The sequence below is a fragment of the Hyperolius riggenbachi genome, chromosome 8 (assembly GCF_040937935.1).
Source record: "Hyperolius riggenbachi isolate aHypRig1 chromosome 8, aHypRig1.pri, whole genome shotgun sequence".
Taxonomy (NCBI): domain Eukaryota; kingdom Metazoa; phylum Chordata; class Amphibia; order Anura; family Hyperoliidae; genus Hyperolius; species Hyperolius riggenbachi.
This window is the reverse complement of record NC_090653.1, coordinates 147,541,191-147,562,132: the sequence shown is the minus strand read 5'-3', so window position 1 is coordinate 147,562,132 and position 20,942 is coordinate 147,541,191. Positions and strand designations below refer to the sequence as shown.

At 42.2% G+C, this 20,942-nt stretch overlaps 1 protein-coding gene across 1 annotated transcript in view; it reads right to left on the bottom strand.

The window, feature by feature from the left end:
* The window catches only part of ATP1B4 (ATPase Na+/K+ transporting family member beta 4), a 108,302-nt gene that overhangs the window by 45,486 nt on the left and 41,874 nt on the right, over positions 1–20,942 (bottom strand). The window contains exons 3-4 of the mRNA XM_068251196.1: positions 18,705–18,849; positions 7,722–7,850 (exon numbers count right to left, since the gene is read on the bottom strand). Of these exons, the coding sequence (XP_068107297.1) occupies positions 7,722–7,850; positions 18,705–18,849 (274 nt within the window). The remainder of the gene's footprint in view (positions 1–7,721; positions 7,851–18,704; positions 18,850–20,942) is intronic.

The following is a 20,942-nucleotide window of genomic DNA, read 5'->3' as shown; positions in this document are numbered from 1 at the left end:
ATTCAGTTCTGGGCACCACATTACAAAAAAGATATTGCAGTTTTAGAGCAGGTGCAGAGACGAGCAACAAAATTGATACGTGGGATGGAAGGTCTCACTTATCAAGAAAGGTTAGATAAACTGGGTTTATTTAGTCTAGAGAAAAGACGCCTTAGAGGGGATCTAATTAACATGTATAAATACATCAGAGGGCAATATAATAGCTTGGCGGATGAGCTTTTTGTCCCTAGGCCTTCTCAAAGGACTAGAGGATATGATCTGCGCATGGAGGAAAAACGTTTTAGCCATTTATTTAGGAAAGGGTTCTTTACAGTTAGAGTGATTAAGATGTGGAATGCATTGCCACAGGAAGTCGTTATGGCAAACTCTATACCTGCGTTTAAAGGGGGCTTAGATGCTTTCCTTGCGTTGAAAGACATCCATGGCTACAATTACTAGGTAATGCCTAATGATGTTGATCCAGGGATTTTATCTGATTGCCATCTGGAGTCGGGAAGGAGTTTTTCCCTTTAGGGGCTAATTGGACCATGCCTTGTAAGGGTTTTTTCCCTTCCTCTGGATCAACAGGGATATGGGAGGGAGCAGGCTGGTGTTGTACTTTATACTGGTTGAACTCGATGTACTTTATACTGGTTGAACTCGATGGACATATGTCTTTTTTCAACCAAAATAACTATGTAACTATGTAACTATGTAACTATGAAGACTGAGTCCTATTCTGCCTTGTTAAAGGGGACCTGAGGTGAGAGTTATATAGAGGCTGCCATATTTATTTCCTTTTAAATGGTACCAGGTGCCTGGCAGTACTCCTGATTCTGCGTCTCTAATACTTTTAGCCATAGACCCTGAACAAGCATACAGCAGATCAGGTACTCCGACTCAGCTGACTCAGGTTTTACTAAATTTACTCGGTATGCTTGTTCCAGAGTTTTGACTCAGACACTACCTATGCCAGACGATTAACAGGGCTGCCAGGCAACTGCCATTGTTTACAAGGAAACAAATATGGCAGCCTCCATATCCCTCTCACTTCTGGTTCCCTTTAACATTAATCATACTTTCTTTCAACGGACTCTGTGATAATCCTAATTTCATATGATCACCTTTTATTTTATTTTTTATATTTCACTTTTTAACGTAGTCATTCCAATAGAGTAATCAGAACAGAGCTCTAGACATAACTGTATTGTACCTACGGTAATATCTACTGCTTGGTTTTTATTTCAAAAATGTGAAAAGAGCTTCACAATAAGGCTGGACTCAGTGTGAACTGCAATGGAGACTGGTCATAGACTTTAATATAAAGCCTGCATGCAGTTAGTTAGAATAACATGATCAGTTACAACGCAGGACTGTGAACAGGCCCATAGAATTGTATGGGCAGTGAGTTGACATGCGAACTAGGCCTTATTCACATTAAAGAAGTATTATATTTTTTGTTTGTGTTCTACTGGTAAACAGCTGAAGTCTAATCTTACAAGTACTGCATGTTATATACTGTGGAGGGGGTTGTCATTTAGTTACAGGATGTTATGGTGTAGCATGACAGCATGACTGGTAAAGTTTTTTTTTTGTTTGTTTTTTTTTAAATTATTATTCCCCCTTTAAACAAGTCATTACAATAACTTTAACCCCTATCTAGCTTAGTAATAACTAATGCAATTCTGATGTCTAACAACACTTTTAATTCTGAACACTGCCGAATGGTAATTATATTCACAACCCAAACTGTTCGCTCTCAGTAACTACAGCTGAATTGCAAACTCAATACTCCAGCTGTTTAATGTGCATTGTGGATGCTGCACGTCATTAATCTGTGCATTATTATTAAAGCAAACACTCGAAATGCTATATAAAAAAACACTTTGCCATGAGATTATCTATCCAGGTAGTTCTGCAGGGGCGCCACCAGCATACAGGCGAGGCACGCCCCTGCTTGGGGCCTCACACTGCGGGGGGGTGGCCTCGCTCTGCTGCTGGCGGCAGGCGTGCGGGCACCAGGCGGAGCGGCGGGGAGAGAGAATTTACCACTCACCTACCTCGATCCTGCCAGCTTCTATCTACTTCCTGTCCCGGCGTCTGTCGCTATGGTAACAGTGCCCCCTGTGATGACGTAACCGCATGTCATCACAGGGGGAGCTCTTACCGATGCAACGCGCGCCGGGAGAGGCTGAAGATAGAAGCTGTGTGCAGGATCTAGGCAGGTGAGTGAAAACTTCACTCTGTCCGCTCCCCGCTCCGCTGCACACATACTGGGGGCATATTCCTCTCTAACCTATACTGCGGATATATACTTATCTAACCTATACTGGGGGCATATACCTATGTAACCTATACTGGGGGAATATACCTATGTAACCTATACTTGGGGGAATATACCTATGTAACCTATACTGGGGGCATATACCTATCTAACCTATACTGGGGGCATATACCTATCTAAACTATACTGGCGGCATATACCTATGTAACCTATACTGGGGGCATATACCTATGTAACCTATACTGGGGGCATATACCTATCTAACCTATACTGGGGGCATATACCTATCTAACCTATACTGGAGGCATATACCAATGTAACCTATACTGGGGGCATATACCTATGTAACCTATACTGGGGGCATATACCTATGTAACCTATACTGGGGGCATATACTTATGTAACCTATACTGGGGGCATATACCAATGTAACCTATACTGGGGGCATATACCTATGCAACCTATACTGGGGGCATATACCTATGTAACCTATACTGGGGGCATATACCTATCTAACCTATACTGGGGGCATATACCTATCTAACCTATACTGGGGGCATATACCTATCTAGCCTATATAATTTGTTTGGCTAACATGGTACAAAAACTTTTTTGCTTCTGGGATCACCGTAAAAAACAATTAAAAACTAAAAATTGTGCTTAATACTATATATAAGATCTGTGTATTAAGAAAAGCACTCCACTGCACTCCACTGGGATAATGGGTCTCATCCAGCTGCAATCCAAGAATACCACATAGTTCAAAAGGTTTGTTCAGTATAAAAAAGCATAGGGCTGATGCTTGAGCTTAGAAGTAAGAGAGATCAGGCGGAGACTGATTCCGCGGTGCAGCAGTGTGTTACATATCTGGTAACAAAATCAATTTTTCTTGTAAGGAGCATGTTTTTATACTGAATAAACCTTTAAATGAACTATGTGAAATATCTCTCCTGAGGTTGCTGGATGACTGGTAGAGACCCATCAATGGTTATTACATACAAAATGCCAAATGGCCAGTCGATAAATGTACTCACAAAGGAAGGGGTGTCTGACTTCCTTGAAGTGCAGTTTTTTTTAATGCACATATTTTATATACAGTATTAAGCACTATGTGTGATTTTCTTTTATTGTTTTTTTAGGGTGATCCCACAGTACTTCCAATAGGGGACAATTGGATCTTGACCGAATGTTCTTCTTTAGAAGATGTTTTATCACTCCTGCAGGGTGACTTCTCATCCACCTCTCTTCTTGGTTCTCATTTGCTGCTCCTTTCTGCCAAATTCTTCATTAGATACCATTTAACCAAAGGATCCACTTCAAACTCATATCTTACAGAGCCCCCCACAATCTTTCTCCCCATACATCTCATCCCTAGTTTCCAGTCACCACCCCAACTTTCTCTCTGAATATGACCTTCTTCTGTCCTCCTCTGCAATCACTTCCTAACATTCACATTTACAAGATCTTTCATGAGTCTCAGCCCTCCTCTGAAATTCCTTATCAAAAATACATTTGTCTTGGTCTAACCAAGGCCATTTCCCTTCAGTCTTTGCCGCAACTCTGCTTCCTGCTGAAATGAATCTAAAAAACACAACTATTCTGGATACACACCTCACCCCTTGCTTCCTCTTATTCCTTAAGACTGCGTGCTCACAAGGGCCTGCAGGGTTATGTCCCATTTTTTTTCTAAGTTGGTGCACATTTTGTTAATCACAATATATTGGCCTCTGTAGCACGTTGTCTACCTCCTTCAGTAGGCAAGAGGAGGTGAAAGTAAGCCCAAGGGGGTGACTTATGATAGAATCTGGAAGCCGCTTTAATAGCAAGGGGTTCTTAAGATATCTGCCCCCAGGGCTGGTGCATTCATGTGCCAAATTAGACAATTGCTCATGGCTTGACTGCAGCCCGCCCCAGGTCTCCTGGGGTCCTGGGGCCCCAGCAGAGTATTCGGCAGCGGAGTGACTAACCTGTCACAGCCGACGTGCTCCTCCATCAGTCCATAAGTGAGTTACATACACCAGATAACTGAGAAGAGGTGTCGTGGGGATGAAGAGGGGGAGCATGCAGACTGATAGAGGAGTGCACCAACTTGACAGGTGAATCACTCTATTGCCGAATTATCTGTAGGGGCCCCGGGGACCACTATACACTTGGAGGTGGAGAAACCTGGGAGATCTGCTAGCTGACTCTAGGGCCCCCGAGGTGAAGGGGAAGAAACAAAGAGGCCTAATGCCAGTTACGGAGGGGGGGGGGATGTTAAGGATGCCCCATGTCATTGTTGCCAAGGGCCTCATTGAGAGTAGAATTGTCCCCGCTGCTCCCAAGGTGAAATGGGTATAGGGATATATTAGCTATAATCAGAAAAAAAGCATGTGTGCATCAACCAAGTGAACCTGACAAATCTGGCTTTGCAAATTTGGCCTATTGGCTAATCACGAGACATTGCTCATGCAAATAAGCATTTGCTTTCGCATGCCTAAATATGCAGGGTCAAAACCAAAAACCGCAAAACAATCGCCCTGCGGGAATTAGTTCATGCTATACAGCACTATCCAGGGGCGCCACGAGGAGGCTTCCCATTGCCCCCATTGCATTTCTTTCTTCTGAGGGCAGGTAGTGAGTGGCTTGTTTTAGGAGGTGAGAGCCCTGGAGCAGGCTATTTACGCCTGTCCGCCCCTTATGTGTCGCGCCCAGGTTATGCGCATATAGCAGAACGCAATGGACGTTGAGGTAAGTACCTGTTTTTAATCCTGGGAGGTGTGTGCGGGCGGCTCTTCCCGGCGCTGGCCACGCTGGGGAGATCGCCTGCACCCCCTGGCCTCCACCTCCGGGGTGCCGCTGTGTGGGTTCCAGGCGGTGAGAGTGCCTGGGACCCCCGCGGCCCCTGGTTGTATGGGGGCAATGGGAAGCCTCCTCGTGGCGCCCCTGGATAGTGCTGTATAGCATGAACTAATTCCCGCAGGGCGATTGTTTTGCTTGGTTCACTTGGTTGATGCACACATGCTTTTTCTCTGATTATAGTTAGCATTGCATTTCTTTCTTCTGAGGGCAGGTAGTGAGTGGCTTGGTTTAGGAGGTGAGAGCCCTGGAGCAGGCTATTTGCGCCTGTCCGCCCCTTATGTGTCGCGCCCAGGTTATGCGCATATAGCAGAACGCAATGGACGTTGAGGTAAGTGCCTGTTTTTAATCCTGGGAGGTGTGTGCGGGCGGCTCTTCCCGGCGCTGGCCACGCTGGGGAGATCGCCTGCACCCCCTGGCCTCCACCTCCGGGGTGCCGCTGTGTGGGTTCCAGGCGGTGAGAGTGCCTGGGACCCCCGCGGCCCCCCGGTTGTAAAAAGGGGGCAATGGGAAGCCTCCTCGTGGCGCCCCTGGATAGTGCTGTATAGCATGAACTAATTCCCGCAGGGCGATTGTTTTGCGGTTTTTGGTTTTGACCCTGCATATTTAGGCATGCGAAAGCAAATGCTTATTTGCATGAGCAATGTCTCGTGATTAGCCAATAGGCCAAATTTGCAAAGCCAGATTTGTCAGGTTCACTTGGTTGATGCACACATGCTTTTTCTCTGATTATAGATAGGGATATATTAGCACCCCTTACTACACAGTTATAGCAAGTATAGTATAGCATTTAGAAATTCTGTGCCAGATACTTTAATAGAAAGCCAAAACATCATATCAATTTACTGTATGTGAGGTTAATTGTACTGCTCTTTTTTTTAGCTATAATTGTATAAAGATGTTTATTGCATATATTTAGCTATGTTCTATGATATGTTTGAATTTTGTTGTACAATTTCAGTTGTTACAATGAAAATAAAGATTTCTAGTCATTGGATAAATAAAGTTTTTTTTTTTTCTCGGAAAGAAACCCCAAACCACAATTTTACCAGCAAAATGCGACTTGAAATTTCTCCGCATATCCCCCATCCATCAGCAGCTGTTCAGCTGCATAATAATTAAATCATCACTTCCTGAATCTGATTAGTCCTCTGCCAAGTTCCAGTGCTGTTTCTTGATTGTGTTGAATTTAAATTTAAAATTGGTTACAATACAATTCATTACTTAGACATGGCCACAATTCACAGCACTGAGCAACAGCTTGTTTACTGAAAAGAACCTTGGTAACCTGTCTGAACGGCCAGTCAGATGTTAATAAGTTGATTGATGGAAGTTGATGGAAATGTTATGTACATTTTTTCAGCTTGGAAATGGAACTTGGAAATGCAGCAGCTGTGGAATTTGGTAGATTTTCAAACTGAATACATATGCATAAAATTAGCATATAATATGCTCCAACTTGGAATTATTGGGATCTCATTGACAATCCCTAGTAACATATCACAATAAGCAGTAGTGCAAGGTACTGTAAATCCAAAGAAAAATAAGGTTACCTCTACAAGGCAATACTAAGCAGCCTATCTACTCCTCAAGGAGAAATTATACTCTTTTCAGGATGGTGATTTCAGAGCAGGATCATCCACAAGGCAACCTAGGCAGGTGCCTGGGGCCTAGAGGGTTTCAGGGGCTCCTCAGATTACCAAAAGGACCATCAGGATGAGCCAAAGCTACTGTAACCCTCTAAAAGAGGGCCCCAAAAGTTTTGCTAATGTATTTCTATGTGTGAGGTAACTTTAGCATCTAAGGCTAAGTTTTGCCTTAGATGCTTGCCTGTGGAACCAAAACGGCGTGTGGGAGAGGAGTGGAAGCGTTGTAATGGTCGCATAGACTGTTGCTAAGTGACCAAAGCACACAGAGCAGTGGAACTTTCTAGAAGCCACGCGCGGCCTGTCAGAACGCTACAGCGCAGGCGCGGAGGGGCAGAGCTAGTAGGGTGTAGCCGGAGGGAACTGGTCAGAGCCAGCCAGAGTGCTCCAGAGAGCGAGAGAGCGGAAATTAGGAGGAGACAGGAGCAGCGGCGAGGAGCAGGAAAGGAGGCCACGAGGAGAATGGCCGTATCAGTCACCCAGGAGGCTAAGAGGGGACCTGGTGGCCACGCAGAGACTACAGTGGAGCAAGTAAGGCAAAGGCAACCCGGCCAGACAGTGACCGGAGACTAGAGGCAGCGTGCACAGAGTACATCCAAGCTAGTCGGATTGTATTGTATTGTGTTGTTGAAGTGTTACGGGTTGATTGAAGCTACCAGTGACCACTGTTAGGTCACAAAGAAATCTTTGATAATTTCATCTGAGTCAGTGTCTGGTGGATTCCTCTCAGCCGGAGCCCAGTGCTAAGGATAAATCGGGTTACACTACTACCTTGCCTAGTGACCCATTTCATCTTAATCCATCACTGGGTGATCTGTTAAATGGTTTGTGCTTGCTTTAGGTTACAGCACTCACTCACTGCTATCTTCATTACTGAATATGACAATAGAGTGTAACAGTCTCCTGACATTTTAACAATCTGTAGGAAAGTAAGGATATAAGGGAGTTTCATGCAGAAAACAGTAATATCTTACCTGGTGGAAAAACTCTGTCTCTGTATGTTGGTACGTATGGACTTATCGTGAGAAGCAATCCATATATACATAAGGCAAACATCCCCGTTAGAAATGCATAAAGTGCAAAATAAAATAATAAAATCAGAGCTGAAAGGAGAGAAATCAGACCATCAACCAAGTAAATAATTTTCTCTATTAATTAAAATAAATCATAATCAGTGGATAATTATGAATAAGCGAATACAAAAATATGACAACAGGAAATGTAACAATTGCTAATCTTTCTCATTTAGTTTTACTGTAGGTAGCAGAAGAACAGAGCTATTCTTGGCACACCATGCTTTATGGAATTCCTGTACACAGCTGCCAGTTCCATTGAGAAAGGGTGGTAATTTTATAGGGTCTGATTCACATATTGCCTGTAATATTACCATGTGCAGGCAGTGCTCAGAAATATCACTAATACTAACAGTATTAGAGTACCACCAGCCGCTGTGAGCCACGGTACATGGGTAATGCGAGCATTGCTACAGTAAGCATAGCAACACTATGCATGCAAGGCAATGTTACAGCCAGTACATGAATCAGGCCTATAAATGCAAACGTTTTGCTATGTGGGTCCAGCAGGGGCGTCTCTAGCCATTTTGTCACTCCAGGCGAGAAATCCTGTGGTGCCCCCCCCCCCGTGATTGCCCCCCAGCCCCATACCCCCCACCCCTGTGGTGAACCCCACCCCCCAAGACCCCCGAAAATCATAATACAGCTGCGTTTCACCAGAAATTACACTTATTGCGGCATGGGTTCACCACAAAATAGTTGTAATGCAGCAGAGCGTTTCACCATAAAATATACTTATTGCGGCATACACACACACACACACACACAATATACACATGCACACAGTACACACAACACACACACTATACACAGTATACACACACACAGTACACACACACACACACACTATACACACACACACACACACACACACACACACACACACACACACACACACACACACACTATACACACACAGCACACAGTACACACACACAGTACACACACACACACACACACTATACACACACAGCACACAGTAGATATACACTATACACACAGTATATACACACACACACACTATACACACACACACACACACACACACACACACACACACACACACACACACACACTATACACACACAGCACACAGTAGATACACACTATACACACTATACACACACACACTATGCTGCTACCAGGGGAGGACTGGGACCTTTTAGCCTGTGGGGAAACATAGACTTGAGGCCCATTATCATGGCAGCCTCAGCCCAAATTGTCAAGTCGCATTTGCAAATTGCTAGCGATTGCTATTGCGATTTTGTCGTGCACTAGCCCAGAGAGAGGAGGAGTGGAGTGAGACTGAGAATTATTATTATTATTGATTTATAAAGCGCCAACATATTCCGTGGCGCTGTACAAAGTGAGAAACAAACATGGGGTACATAATACAGACAATGATGTACACTAATATACAAGATACATAATTAGTGACAAAATACAAAAAAATGATACAGCATACAGAATACAAAATACAGAAGTGGTAATGACAGTGATAAAAATAACATGATGAATAAAATGTATAATGATTTCTAAGACACAAAAGGGGGAGAGAGCCCTGCCCTTGCGAGCTTACAGTCTAAAGGAGAATAGCAGGAGATGGAGCAGAGAGCTAATCTGTATTGCAGTCTCAAATTACACAGAGACTAGTTGCCGGTAATAGGATTCCTGTCACTGCCAGTCTCTCATACAAGTCAAAAAGGAGTCCTCCTGGAGTCTAGGGACTGTCAAAACTTTTCAACCTGTTTAACACCATATCTGCACATGCAGTCATTATAACAATGGGGAGAGACAAGACAGATGTTTTCCCAGGGACTCTCCAGGCAAGTTCTGCATCATGCTGTGTATATTTACCAGCTTGCCTGTCCTCTAATTGCACTTTTATCAGCTAGCCTAGTATTTCACATCACTGAACAACAACAAACCTGAATACACCAGACCATCCCTAAATCACTGAATAAAAGCCTGGGGGGCAGTCCATGCCTGGCTGCTAATCCTGCTAAGCTCAGTCTCTACATCCACTCAGTTACTAGTAGCAGAGAGAGTGGAACTGAATGAATCAGTGAATCAGAGTGAAGAGTCAGGACTCAGAAGCTGATGCTGTACTCCGAGCCTTCTCTCACTGAATCCAGTTATGAGTCCAGTCAGGCGCTGCTGTTAGCTGCTGCTGTGTAAACTGAAACCTAAGTGGGCTGAGAGGCATTTATTCTCTCAACTCTCAACAGCGCTCCTGGCTCCTCCTGCCGCTCCAAGCAGAAATTTATAGCTGCCTGGTGGGTGAGACGGCTCTGGGGTCCAGTGAGTTTAGGCTTGTGAAATGTATCTGGATTGGTAATAATTTTTAATCCTTTATAACTTAAAATTTGCTATTGGTGCCTGCAGGGTCAGATTTACCATAAGGCACTGTAGGAGCATGCCTGATGGTGGAGAGGCGGCTCACTACCCACCCCAAGTGCCTCCCTCCCACCTTGCCTATACAGAGTCCCGAGCAGAGTGTAAATGAGAGGTTACTGACCCGGGCCACAGCATACCACTGACCAGATCCCCCTTCAGCTGATACATTTAGCTACTTATGGTGGGCAAGGGAACTAAGGGAGAAATGACAGCTGGGCCAGCCAGCATACTTGGGGGGAGGTTCAGCAGGGTTTGTGGATTCGTAGAGGGTGAAGTCTAGGGTGCCAGGACATATGTGCCTATAAGCTCCTGTGATGTAAATCCGGGCTTGTGTGCCTGGAAAACTAAAACACAAAAGTGTCTAGCCTGGTGTACCAAATGGCTAGAAATATCTGATCTAAAATCTCTGAACATCTGGAAAGTGATTTGTGCCTATGTTCCTTGTCATGACATACATCACCTCTTAGTGCGGATTCATTTGACACAATAATAAAAGCCTCTTCGGATGTCCTAAAACTGTACAACCTGTTTCTAGCTTACTATTCTGCATGCTAATAGTATTATCCCTGCTCATGCTGTGTTACCTTGTCACGTAAACTTTGGAATGCCAATTCTAGTTATTTTCCTGACGTTGCAGCTGCTAAGCTGTCTCCATATTGTGTTTCAGAAAGGACTTTGTTTATTTCTAAAGTATCTACAGAGCTTAACACTATCCTTTAAAAATGTCAGTAATACATAACTACTAAAATCTATAAGCTGGTAATGCACACTGTAGCTATCACGAGTAGTACCTTCATGTTCTGTAAGCAAAATACTCCATTGACGCAAACAATTATTTCATTTTTTAATAATACCACTCAAACGAATGTTTCAGCCAGGCAAGCAGGATATGGACCTATCCCCCTAACACCAAATACAGTTACAATGTCCCACCTGTAGCAAGTACCATTATATCAATATCACCCTTTAATAAGTGCCATTATCATCTGTGGAGCCCTTATATCCCCTTTGCGCACGTGGAAAGGGACTATTTTTTTCTCTTCTGGCAGGAGAACTGGAGGAGTGTAAGGAAATTTCAATAGCCAATGATGTATGGCACAAAGCACCTTTAAATTTGAAGAATTCTCCAGGTCAGCGGACCAATGGTGAGCTCTGGCAGGAGATTCAAAGATTATTATTCATGGTGAACAAGGGATTAAAACAAAAAAAAGCTATCGAGAAAGGGAAGAAAGAGAAATTGTGTGCCATGTCATAGACTTTTATGACCACTGTGACGAGTTGTGATGGGGGAGAGTACCACAGCACTGAGTGGCATGGTACGTGTAAACGGAGTCTATGAGTTGTACTTAATGCAGCACTGACCATATCTACTACTCTCTTTACCAAATGGTATTATTATTATTAATATTACTTGAACTCCAACATTTCCCAGGAAGAAAAAAAATAACCTTTGAACAGATGGCAGTGGACTTGACTGTATTCCCAGACTGCTGTTTTGAATGATGGAAATAGTAATAGTCAAGCAGGGCTGTAACCAGGGGACTATTATGGATCGTGGCCAAAAAATGTGGATGATAATAACAAGACAGCAAAAACTTAAGAAAATAATTTAGGAAAAAAAAAATATATAAATAGAGAATTTGAAACTTTGGCATTGGGATGAAATGTCTTGATCTATCGGCACAATGATTAGATGTCACATTTCTTTTGTTAAGGAGGAACTTTGCTGAATATAACTTAATAAATAATATTGCTTATTTTTTGCAATATTTATGTTCAAATTGTTTAGTCAATGTTTGCCCATTTTAAAATCTTACCTAACCCTGATTTACATTTTTAAATTTATCCTGGCAGCATTTTTACTGCTGGCAAGATGAACCGGTGTGGGATTTTTTCCCCATCTGTGTGATGATTGGTAACATCAGTTTATCTCCCATAGTGCTCCGTGGCAGAACACTGTGTGAAATCATTGCCTAGGCTAAACATCACATTCCAATGTACAGCAATATAAAGTTATGTGAAAAAGTGTAAAAATGAGTATCCAGAATTATTTTTTACATTTTGCTGTGAGTCGTTACAGGTGCTCTTTAAGTGTTAACACTATCTAGATTGTAAGCCTTCGGGCAGGGTCCTCCTCCTTTTGTGTCCTACCTGATCATGCACCTCCATTACTGTGCACCCATGCTATGCATTTGAGTGAACTCAACTTGTCTAATCTCCATGCTTCCATCCAGTGACTGACTAAGCATTACCTTGTACTCATACTGGGCTGTGTGATCTGGGTTTTATTGTATTCCTGTATTGTCGTATTGCTGTATGTTACCCTTAAATATTGTCTGTAACCTACACTAATGTCCATCGCTGTGTAATATGTTGGCGCTTTATAAATACAATAAATAAATAATAAAAATAAAGCTGTGACACTCAATAAATAATAGGCTCACTTATCCTGAACTACAGAATAGCCACTATTAAAATGAGGCAAGGAGTACTGAATGCATTTGGACTAAATACTAATATTAAAGGATACCCGAGGTGACATGTGACATGATGAGAGACATGTGTATGTACAGTGCCTAGCACACACATAACTATGCTGTGTTTCTTTTTTTCTTTCTCTGCCTGAAAGAGTTAAATATCAGGTCTGTAAGTGGCTGACTCAGTCCTGACTCAGACAGGAAGTGAGTACACTGTGACCCTCACTGATAAGAAATTCCAACTATAAAACTCTTTCCTAGCAGAAAACTGCTTCTGAGAGCAGGAAAGAGATAAAAGGGATCAATAGTTAATACATTTTAGCTCTGGCATACTTCAATTAATGTGTCATTGAGCAAAAACAATAAAACAGTTCAAACTTAAAAAGTAGGTTTAAACATAAAACAAAACTGTGGAATATCTTAAAAAGTCATTTTTAGGAGAAGGAAGATAGATACAATCATTTAGTTCATTAGTTTATTTTCACCTCGGGTGTCCTTTAATAACAAATTTTATTTTCATCTATAGGAACTATAAAAAAAAGCTTTTGGTGAATGAAAAGTTATACATCTGGGAATATAAGCTTACCGTCTCAGTAGAAGTAACAAGGAACATATTTTGTTTGTTTTTCCTATAGATGTCTTGTCTAATAAATGTGCATATAAATTATGAAAAATATTGGATGATATAACCATAGAAAGGGATACTTGACTGTAGTCATCAATAATTCTGATAAGCTACCAAAAGAAAAAAAGCCCAGATGCATTGGTCATATGAACATACCTAATTATTGCTCAAAATGTCTTTTTTTTGTTTTTTTGTTCTGAAAAGATTTGCCCAGCATAATCTAAAGCTTCACATATATATAAGGTGCCTATTTTACTAAAACTAGAGACTGAACACTGCAATTCCTCAACTTTGTTCTGCCTTAATTGCCTAAACAAGAGGCAAGTGGCAGCAGTATACAGAAAGTGTTTAAGTGGTTCGCAAACATACATACAATATAAAAAATTCTCTTACAGTTTTGCGCCCGACACAAGGGGGCACATGTGGCGTCATCACAGGAAGTCATCGAAGGATGTGAGGATGCCGAGGGACCACGATGGAAGAAGGAGATTGCCGCGAGAAAGAGGAACAAAGTCATGCTAATAGCATAACTCGCGTACACAGTGCCAGTAGTAGGTGTAATATTGCCTTGCAATGACTGTGCTCAACAATATTACCACACTTTTGTGCATCAAACCCCATGGGCTTGATTCACAAAGCGGTGCTAACCTACTTAGCACGTCTAAAGTCTTAAGGCGCGCTAACCAGGGTGCTAAGTAGGTTAGCACCGGTTTTCTCAATTAAAAAATCCGTTGCTAACCTACTTAGCACCCTGGTTAGCACGTCTAAAGACTTTAGACGTGCTAAGTAGGTTAGCACCGCTTTGTGAATCAAGCCCCATGTGTCTTAGCAGCCATTGTGGTAAGGTTGCAAATGTTTAAAGTGTCCCTGAAGTGAAAATGGGTACTTAGTAGTAAATATGTACCTTTAGCAGCAGCCTTTCCCACTGTACAGCCAATGTGGGCTTTGTATGTATGTATGTATGTGTGTGTGTGTGTGTATATATATATGTATATATATATATATATATATATATATATATATATATATAATTTTTTTTTTTACTAAAAGACACTCCTGATCATAAGAGGCACTTAGGTTGAGAGGACAAAAAAATAAAAAAAAAATATACTAAACCAGGTGCATCCATGGTGAAGGGGCATCTTGTGGATTATGCCCCCATTGTACCGCGTGTGTCTCCCTGTGTCTTCCTCTGTCCTCCTGTGTCCCCCATGTGTCTGCCTCTATGCCCCTTTGTGCCCCTCTTGTGTCCTCTATGCCCTTTTGTGTCCCCCTGTGTCCTGACATTGCAGAGGGTTGGAGGTTAGTATTGGCAGGCGTTCACAGGCCAGGAACTCCCTGCATTTGGACTACAAGACGCAGTGACTTTTCCCCCCCACTTTTGGGGGAGAAAAAGTGAGTCTTAGGGCCCGTTTCCACTTGTGTGGTGCGGAATCGCCGCTGATTCCCCGCTGACGAAATCACATGCAGGTGCGATTCCGCATGCGTATTTTACTGCGATTTCACATGCGATTTCGCATAGGTTATTATTTATGTGATTTTAACCATGTCACTGCTTGTGTGATTTAACATTAGTTTCTATGTGAAATCGCGGTAAAATACGCATGCCAAAACCGCATGCGATTTCTCTATTAAATACATTAGCAGCGATGCGCATAGCGGTGTGCGGGGTGCGAATTCTGGGGGCTCTTCCATGCAGATTTCTCCCGCACAGAAAAATGCTCAGGATTACTGACAAGTGGAAACAGGGCCATCCACTTGTATTGGCTATGCGAACGCATGCGGATTCGCAATAGTGGAAATGGGCCCTTATAGTCCAAAAATACAGTATATATATATATATATATATTTATATATATATATATATATATATATATATATATATATATATATATATATATATATATATATATAGTATTTGTTTTGGTACTTATCCGTTAGCCGGGCGCATCCGGCAGGTGGCGCTAATTACTATTCCCCCTCCAGGCCGACATGGATAGTAGGGAAAGATGTAACTCTGGTGGAGTTTTGTCGCCACCTAGAGGATGCACCCGGCTAACGGATAAGTACCTTTGTTTTTCCTTATGTTTAGTAAATGCACAATCACCAGATTTTTTTTTTATTACTCTCCCTGTCTCCATACAGTCTGGTCACATATGGACAGATCTGTAGACTGCCATTTCTTGTTTGTGGGGACACTATAGTCTGCACATTGTTGCTTTCGTTCAGGCGATCTGTACTTTATCATTATTCTTGACACTGCTGTATGGAATATGTTCAATTATTTGTGTAACATGCATGAACTGCAATGCAGGTGTTAGGATTCCTCCTGTCGCATGTTCTGTCCATTGCAGGTGGAGCCGTAAATGGACAGTTCTGGCTTGTCAGTCTGCATTCGGTTGTGCATTTGCAGTGAGTCACATTTGCAATTGCTCTGCAGTTCTGGGCAGCTTAGGATGATGTTATGAATAATCTGTTGCTGCTGAGTTGCAGTTACTTTCATGCAGGCTGCATAGTTTTTTCTGCCTTTTCTGGCTGTCAGCTTATGACTGATTACCATTCACTTGTGTGGAGATTTGCATCTCTGCTCTCATTGGATGACCTCAGTATAAAGGTTTGCTTCCTGCAAGCGTGCTCCGCCCGTTATAGTCTCAGCTGTTACTGGGTCCCTTGTTATTGTAAAATATAGTCCTTGTCTTAGTTTAGTTATTCCATCCTGTGGAGCTACATTTATATATTACCCATGGGGACATATATACGTACTCCTTCTAGTATAGAGATTCTGTATTGCCTAGTCTTGTTCGCTGTATTGCTCCTGATCCTAGCCAGTGTTCCTTGCTTATGTTATATATCGGTTCATCGCCGATATATACATATGTTAGTCGTTTGTAGTTTCATTGATAGCTGTAATTGTAATACGCTAGGAAATCCTATCTGTTGTATATTTGTCTATGTATTACGTTTGCCTGCCTTTTGATTCTGCTATTTCCTGACTATTCTGTCCTGTCCTTGCGAGGTAGCTATTGCTGCGGTTGCTATTGGTTACTTCACTCTTGTCTGTGTGAATGCTTGCTGTCACTGAGATAGTGATTGGTTTATCAAGCATTCATTCTGTCAGCCTCTGTCCTCCTAGTCCTGTCCTTGCAGGTAGCCATTGCTGCGGTTGCTATTGGCTACCTCACTCCAGTCTGTCTTGTATCTGTCTGAATGTTTGCTATCGCAAGAGCAGCACAACATCGCACTGCACTGCCATTGCTTTTATCAGAAGCCCAGAGTTGCAGTTGCTCTGGGCAGCCAGTGTAGCCTCTTCCATAATTCAGCTCCCAGCCTTGTTGTGCTGGCTGGTCATAAAGTATGACCCCCCAGCATTACAGCAGGACTCTAGCACAATAACCACAATAACATATAGAAGTTAAAGTAATGCTGTCCGGAGTAAAAAAAAACACCTGTTTTGGCATTTCTTGGGTTTGTGAGAACAGATATTTGTCTACATACAAAATAGCTTAAACCCGTATTAGTCTTGTAAACAGTTAGACAGCCTATTTTGTTTCCAATTTCAACATTACTGTCAATATAAACTAGGAAAGACTAGAGCTCACCACACACCATACAATCTTGGTTGTACAGATTTACCAAATCTATGTAGTATAAGGGCCAACAGATTGAAAATACCTTGAATGATTGATTGGATAAGCTCTTATACTACATGAAAGTAGTAAGATTGAACAACCAAGATTGTATGGTGTGTGTTGAGCCTAAGCAGTGTTTCTCAAACCTGTCCTCATGACTCCCCACGGTGCATGTTTTGCAGGCAGCCTCATCTATGCACAGGTGGGGTAATTAGTGTCTCAGCTACATGGAATCCACCTAGCTGAGACACTAATTACCCACCTGTGCATAGATGAGGTTACCTGCAAAACATGCACCGTTGAGGAGTCACGAGGACAGGCTTTAGAAACAATTATTCTTACCAATAGCAAAAGAACAAAGCATATCATTACTTAATCATTTTTTATAGCAAAACATATACTGTCCTCAAGGCTCACTAACAGTACATGTTTTGTGGAAATCGACAGTGGTAGTTAATTATCTCTGCTGAGATACTAATTACCCCACCAGTGAATGTTTGTGGTTTCTGTCAAACATGCAATGCAAAGCTAAAGGAAGCCATACATTTAGTGATGATGGGCAGATTCATTCAAGAGACAAATCTCTTTCTCTGATTGAGAGAGAGATCTGTCAGCAGGCCATACAACACATGCCAAGTCCCGATTGATTTCAGCATGAAATCTCTCGGGAATCGGCCAAGTCCTCCATGTCCGGCGTATAGCACGCACATATTGCGTGTGTGATGCCACGCCAGCAGCGTGTATACCGCTAATGGAACAGCAGGGCATTCCGAAGTCGGATGAGCACCGCATGGTGTGTGATAAAGGACAGGTAATGTATAAATGCACACGCCGGGAGCGTTCATCGCTTGTCTTGATATCACATGTCATTACCACCGTACACCCGATCGACCATGATGGCCCAACATCTAACATCTTGCAGCATATATATGATCAATACATGAGACCAATTTCGGCCTGAAATTGGCTGCATTGTTGATCGGGCATGCTTTTGGCGGCACCAATTTGCATCCGATTTGATAATAATTATCGAATCTGTTGGTTGATCTGCCGCCAAGTCGAGAGATGTACGGCCTTAAGTACCCGCTGGCAGATTACCACCAGATCATTTGTTTACGATGGTGCAAATAATGCTTGCAGACTCGGCCAAATGGATCGGGGGAACAATTGTTTATCGGCGGAGATCCCTGGTCCATCTGGCCGAGTCTGCAAGCATCATTTGTGCCACCCTAAATTAACAATCCTTGGCAAAACCCGATAAAGTCAATGAGGATCGGAACGATCCACCACAATTCAATCAGACATGCCAGTCCTTCAAAAATGAACAATCACCATGGGTGGCATGCCATTAAACATCATTTAACGAATTGTGGTTGAATTATGTTCCACGTTATAAAAAAAATTGTTGCGAACAATCAAAACAGAAAAATCGCTTAGTGGGTATGGACCTTAAGTGCACCTTCAGGACAGGTTGTGGAACTCTTTTGGAAGCTACCTTTTGCATTTTACTCTCTTAAAATTTGTGTTCAGATGCAAATTTTTGTACATGCAATGAAAGTTAATAGGAGACTAGGAGGAGGAGTTGCATGTATGCTGCGAGAGGTATGTTTTTTTCCACAAATGCGAGAATGCAAAAACACGAATTGCTAACAAGTGCAATTTTCCATTTCCTTTCATTAGATGTGCTGAATGTGTTTCTGCACATTCACAAAACATGAGCAAGCAATAATTCTGCAATAGTGCTGTCATTTCTCACCCCAGCTCTTCCCGTCTCTTCCTAACACTTCCTTTTTCCCAGGATTCCAGATGAAGAGCTTCACATCTTGCATCCATTCTGCCCAGGTTTTCCTCACCATTTCGTTCTGCCTGGGATCCTGTGCATTGCCTCCGTGCTCGTTGTCCTGTAATAGTGACAGAGAAGTTCCTCCCATCAGTACAAATCACCATGGGAATGCTGCAAAAATACAGTCTGTTTGGAGGACACATGTTTCATTGGGGGCAGATAATAACATCCTTCACATAAAGTTTACTAAACATCATATAGTATAGTATATATAGTATATAATATATATATATAGTATAGGACCTTCTCAGTAAATGCTAATATTATAAGGTTCAGATATTACCGTAGTTATTATTGTTAAGTCTAGAAATATGTGACACGACTTTGCCTTTTACTTGCCTGTCCTGCAATAATTTGAAGTTTGAATTATATCATAGGATATACAAAAATAGAAAGGCTCTAACCATTCCAGACTATATGACACAATAACAGGACAGGGTCTTTTATATGAAAGGAAAATATGCACTTGATAAAAGATAACCATTCTGAATGCTTTCACTGCAGCCACCCATGAGGGCTGGAACCCACAGGAGCGCTTTTGGCAGCGTTTTGGCAGCACTGCGATACGCTAGCAGTTTGCCAAAACGCTGGGCTAATGTTAATGGATGGGGCAACTTCCACAGGAGCGTTTGCGTTTCCCAGAAACGCAAACGCAGGACCTGCAGCATTTTGGGAGCGTTAGCGCTTCAATGTAAAGTATTGAAACGCTAGCAGAAACGCTCAGCAAAACCTAAACTGAGCGGTTTTGCTAGCGTTTTGCGGTTCAGCACACTGTAACAAAATTAAAAATAATTCACAGGACCAATCAGGATAAAAACACAAAACGCTACGCACCCGCTGGGCAAAAAAATACAATGTTGCAAAACACGACCAAAAACGCGCATGAATCCGCTTGCAAACCACTCAGACAAAACGCTAGCGGTTGCGTTTTGCGTTTGCTGATTTCAGTGGGTTCCAGGCCTGAGAGTTGTGCGGCTATAGTTTCGTTTTTTAACTCTAATTCAAATATGCCCGGTTTAAAGAGACACTGAAGCGAAAAAAAAAAATTATGATATTATGATTTGTATGTGTAGTACAGCTAAGAAATAAAACATTAAGATCAGATACATCAGTCTAATTGTTTCCAGTACAGGAAGAGTTAAGAAACTCCAGTTGTTATCTCTATGCAAACAAGCCATTAACTCTCCGACTAAGTCTTAAGCTGCATCTACACGAGTAGATGCGGCCGCGATGCTCCTTATCAATCGAGCTGCTGATGCGGCTCGATTGGTAAGATCCGACAGGACGGATCTCCGCACCGCCGATTCCCTGCTCGCTCCCCGCGTGGGGACAATTGCAGGGAATCGAGCGGAAGATAAGCGGCACGAGCGGGGAATCGAATGCGGCGCGAGCGGGGACGCGGCGGGCACGCGGAAGAGGCGATCCGGCGGCTAATCGAGCCGCCGGATCGCTGCAATGTCCCATAGTGTAGATGGGGCTTTAGTTGTGGAGAGGGCTGTTATCTGACTTTTATTATCTCAACTGTAAGTGAACTGTTTACTTTTTCTCTGCTAGAGGAGAGGTCATTACTTCACAGACTGCTCTGAAAGAATCATTTTGAATGCAGAGTGTTGTGTAATCTGCACATATTATAGAATGCTGCAATGTTAGAAAAAACACTATATACCTGAAAATAAAAGTATGAGAATATTTTCTTTGCTGCTAATCTTCTAGTAATTATTCATAGTACACAACCAATTCACTATATCATATTTTTTTTTTTCGCTTCAGTGTCTCTTTAAAGGACATGTATAGTATTTTTTTTCCGTTCATTTTTATTTATTTTTTTGTCTTTTTGATATGTTTCTTTAACATACTGAATTTTGTAAAATAAAAGTTGATATTTGTTTTGGAGTGTTCCCTGGTTTGACTGAGTTTAGTAAGTTACCCATAATTTTGTTTATTTAAAGTAGCAGAAAAGATTAACTGGTCATCAGTTAGGGAAAAAAAGCTTATAAAGTGATTAGGTAATGTAAGGGATTCAAATGGAAACAAAGTCATTGAACATGCATGGCTGAATGGGAGATCACTAAAGGTGCCCTTTAAGGGTACAATCTCCTGTCCAATCGACCATACGTTCCATCTCATTGGGCATTTTTGATGATACCAATT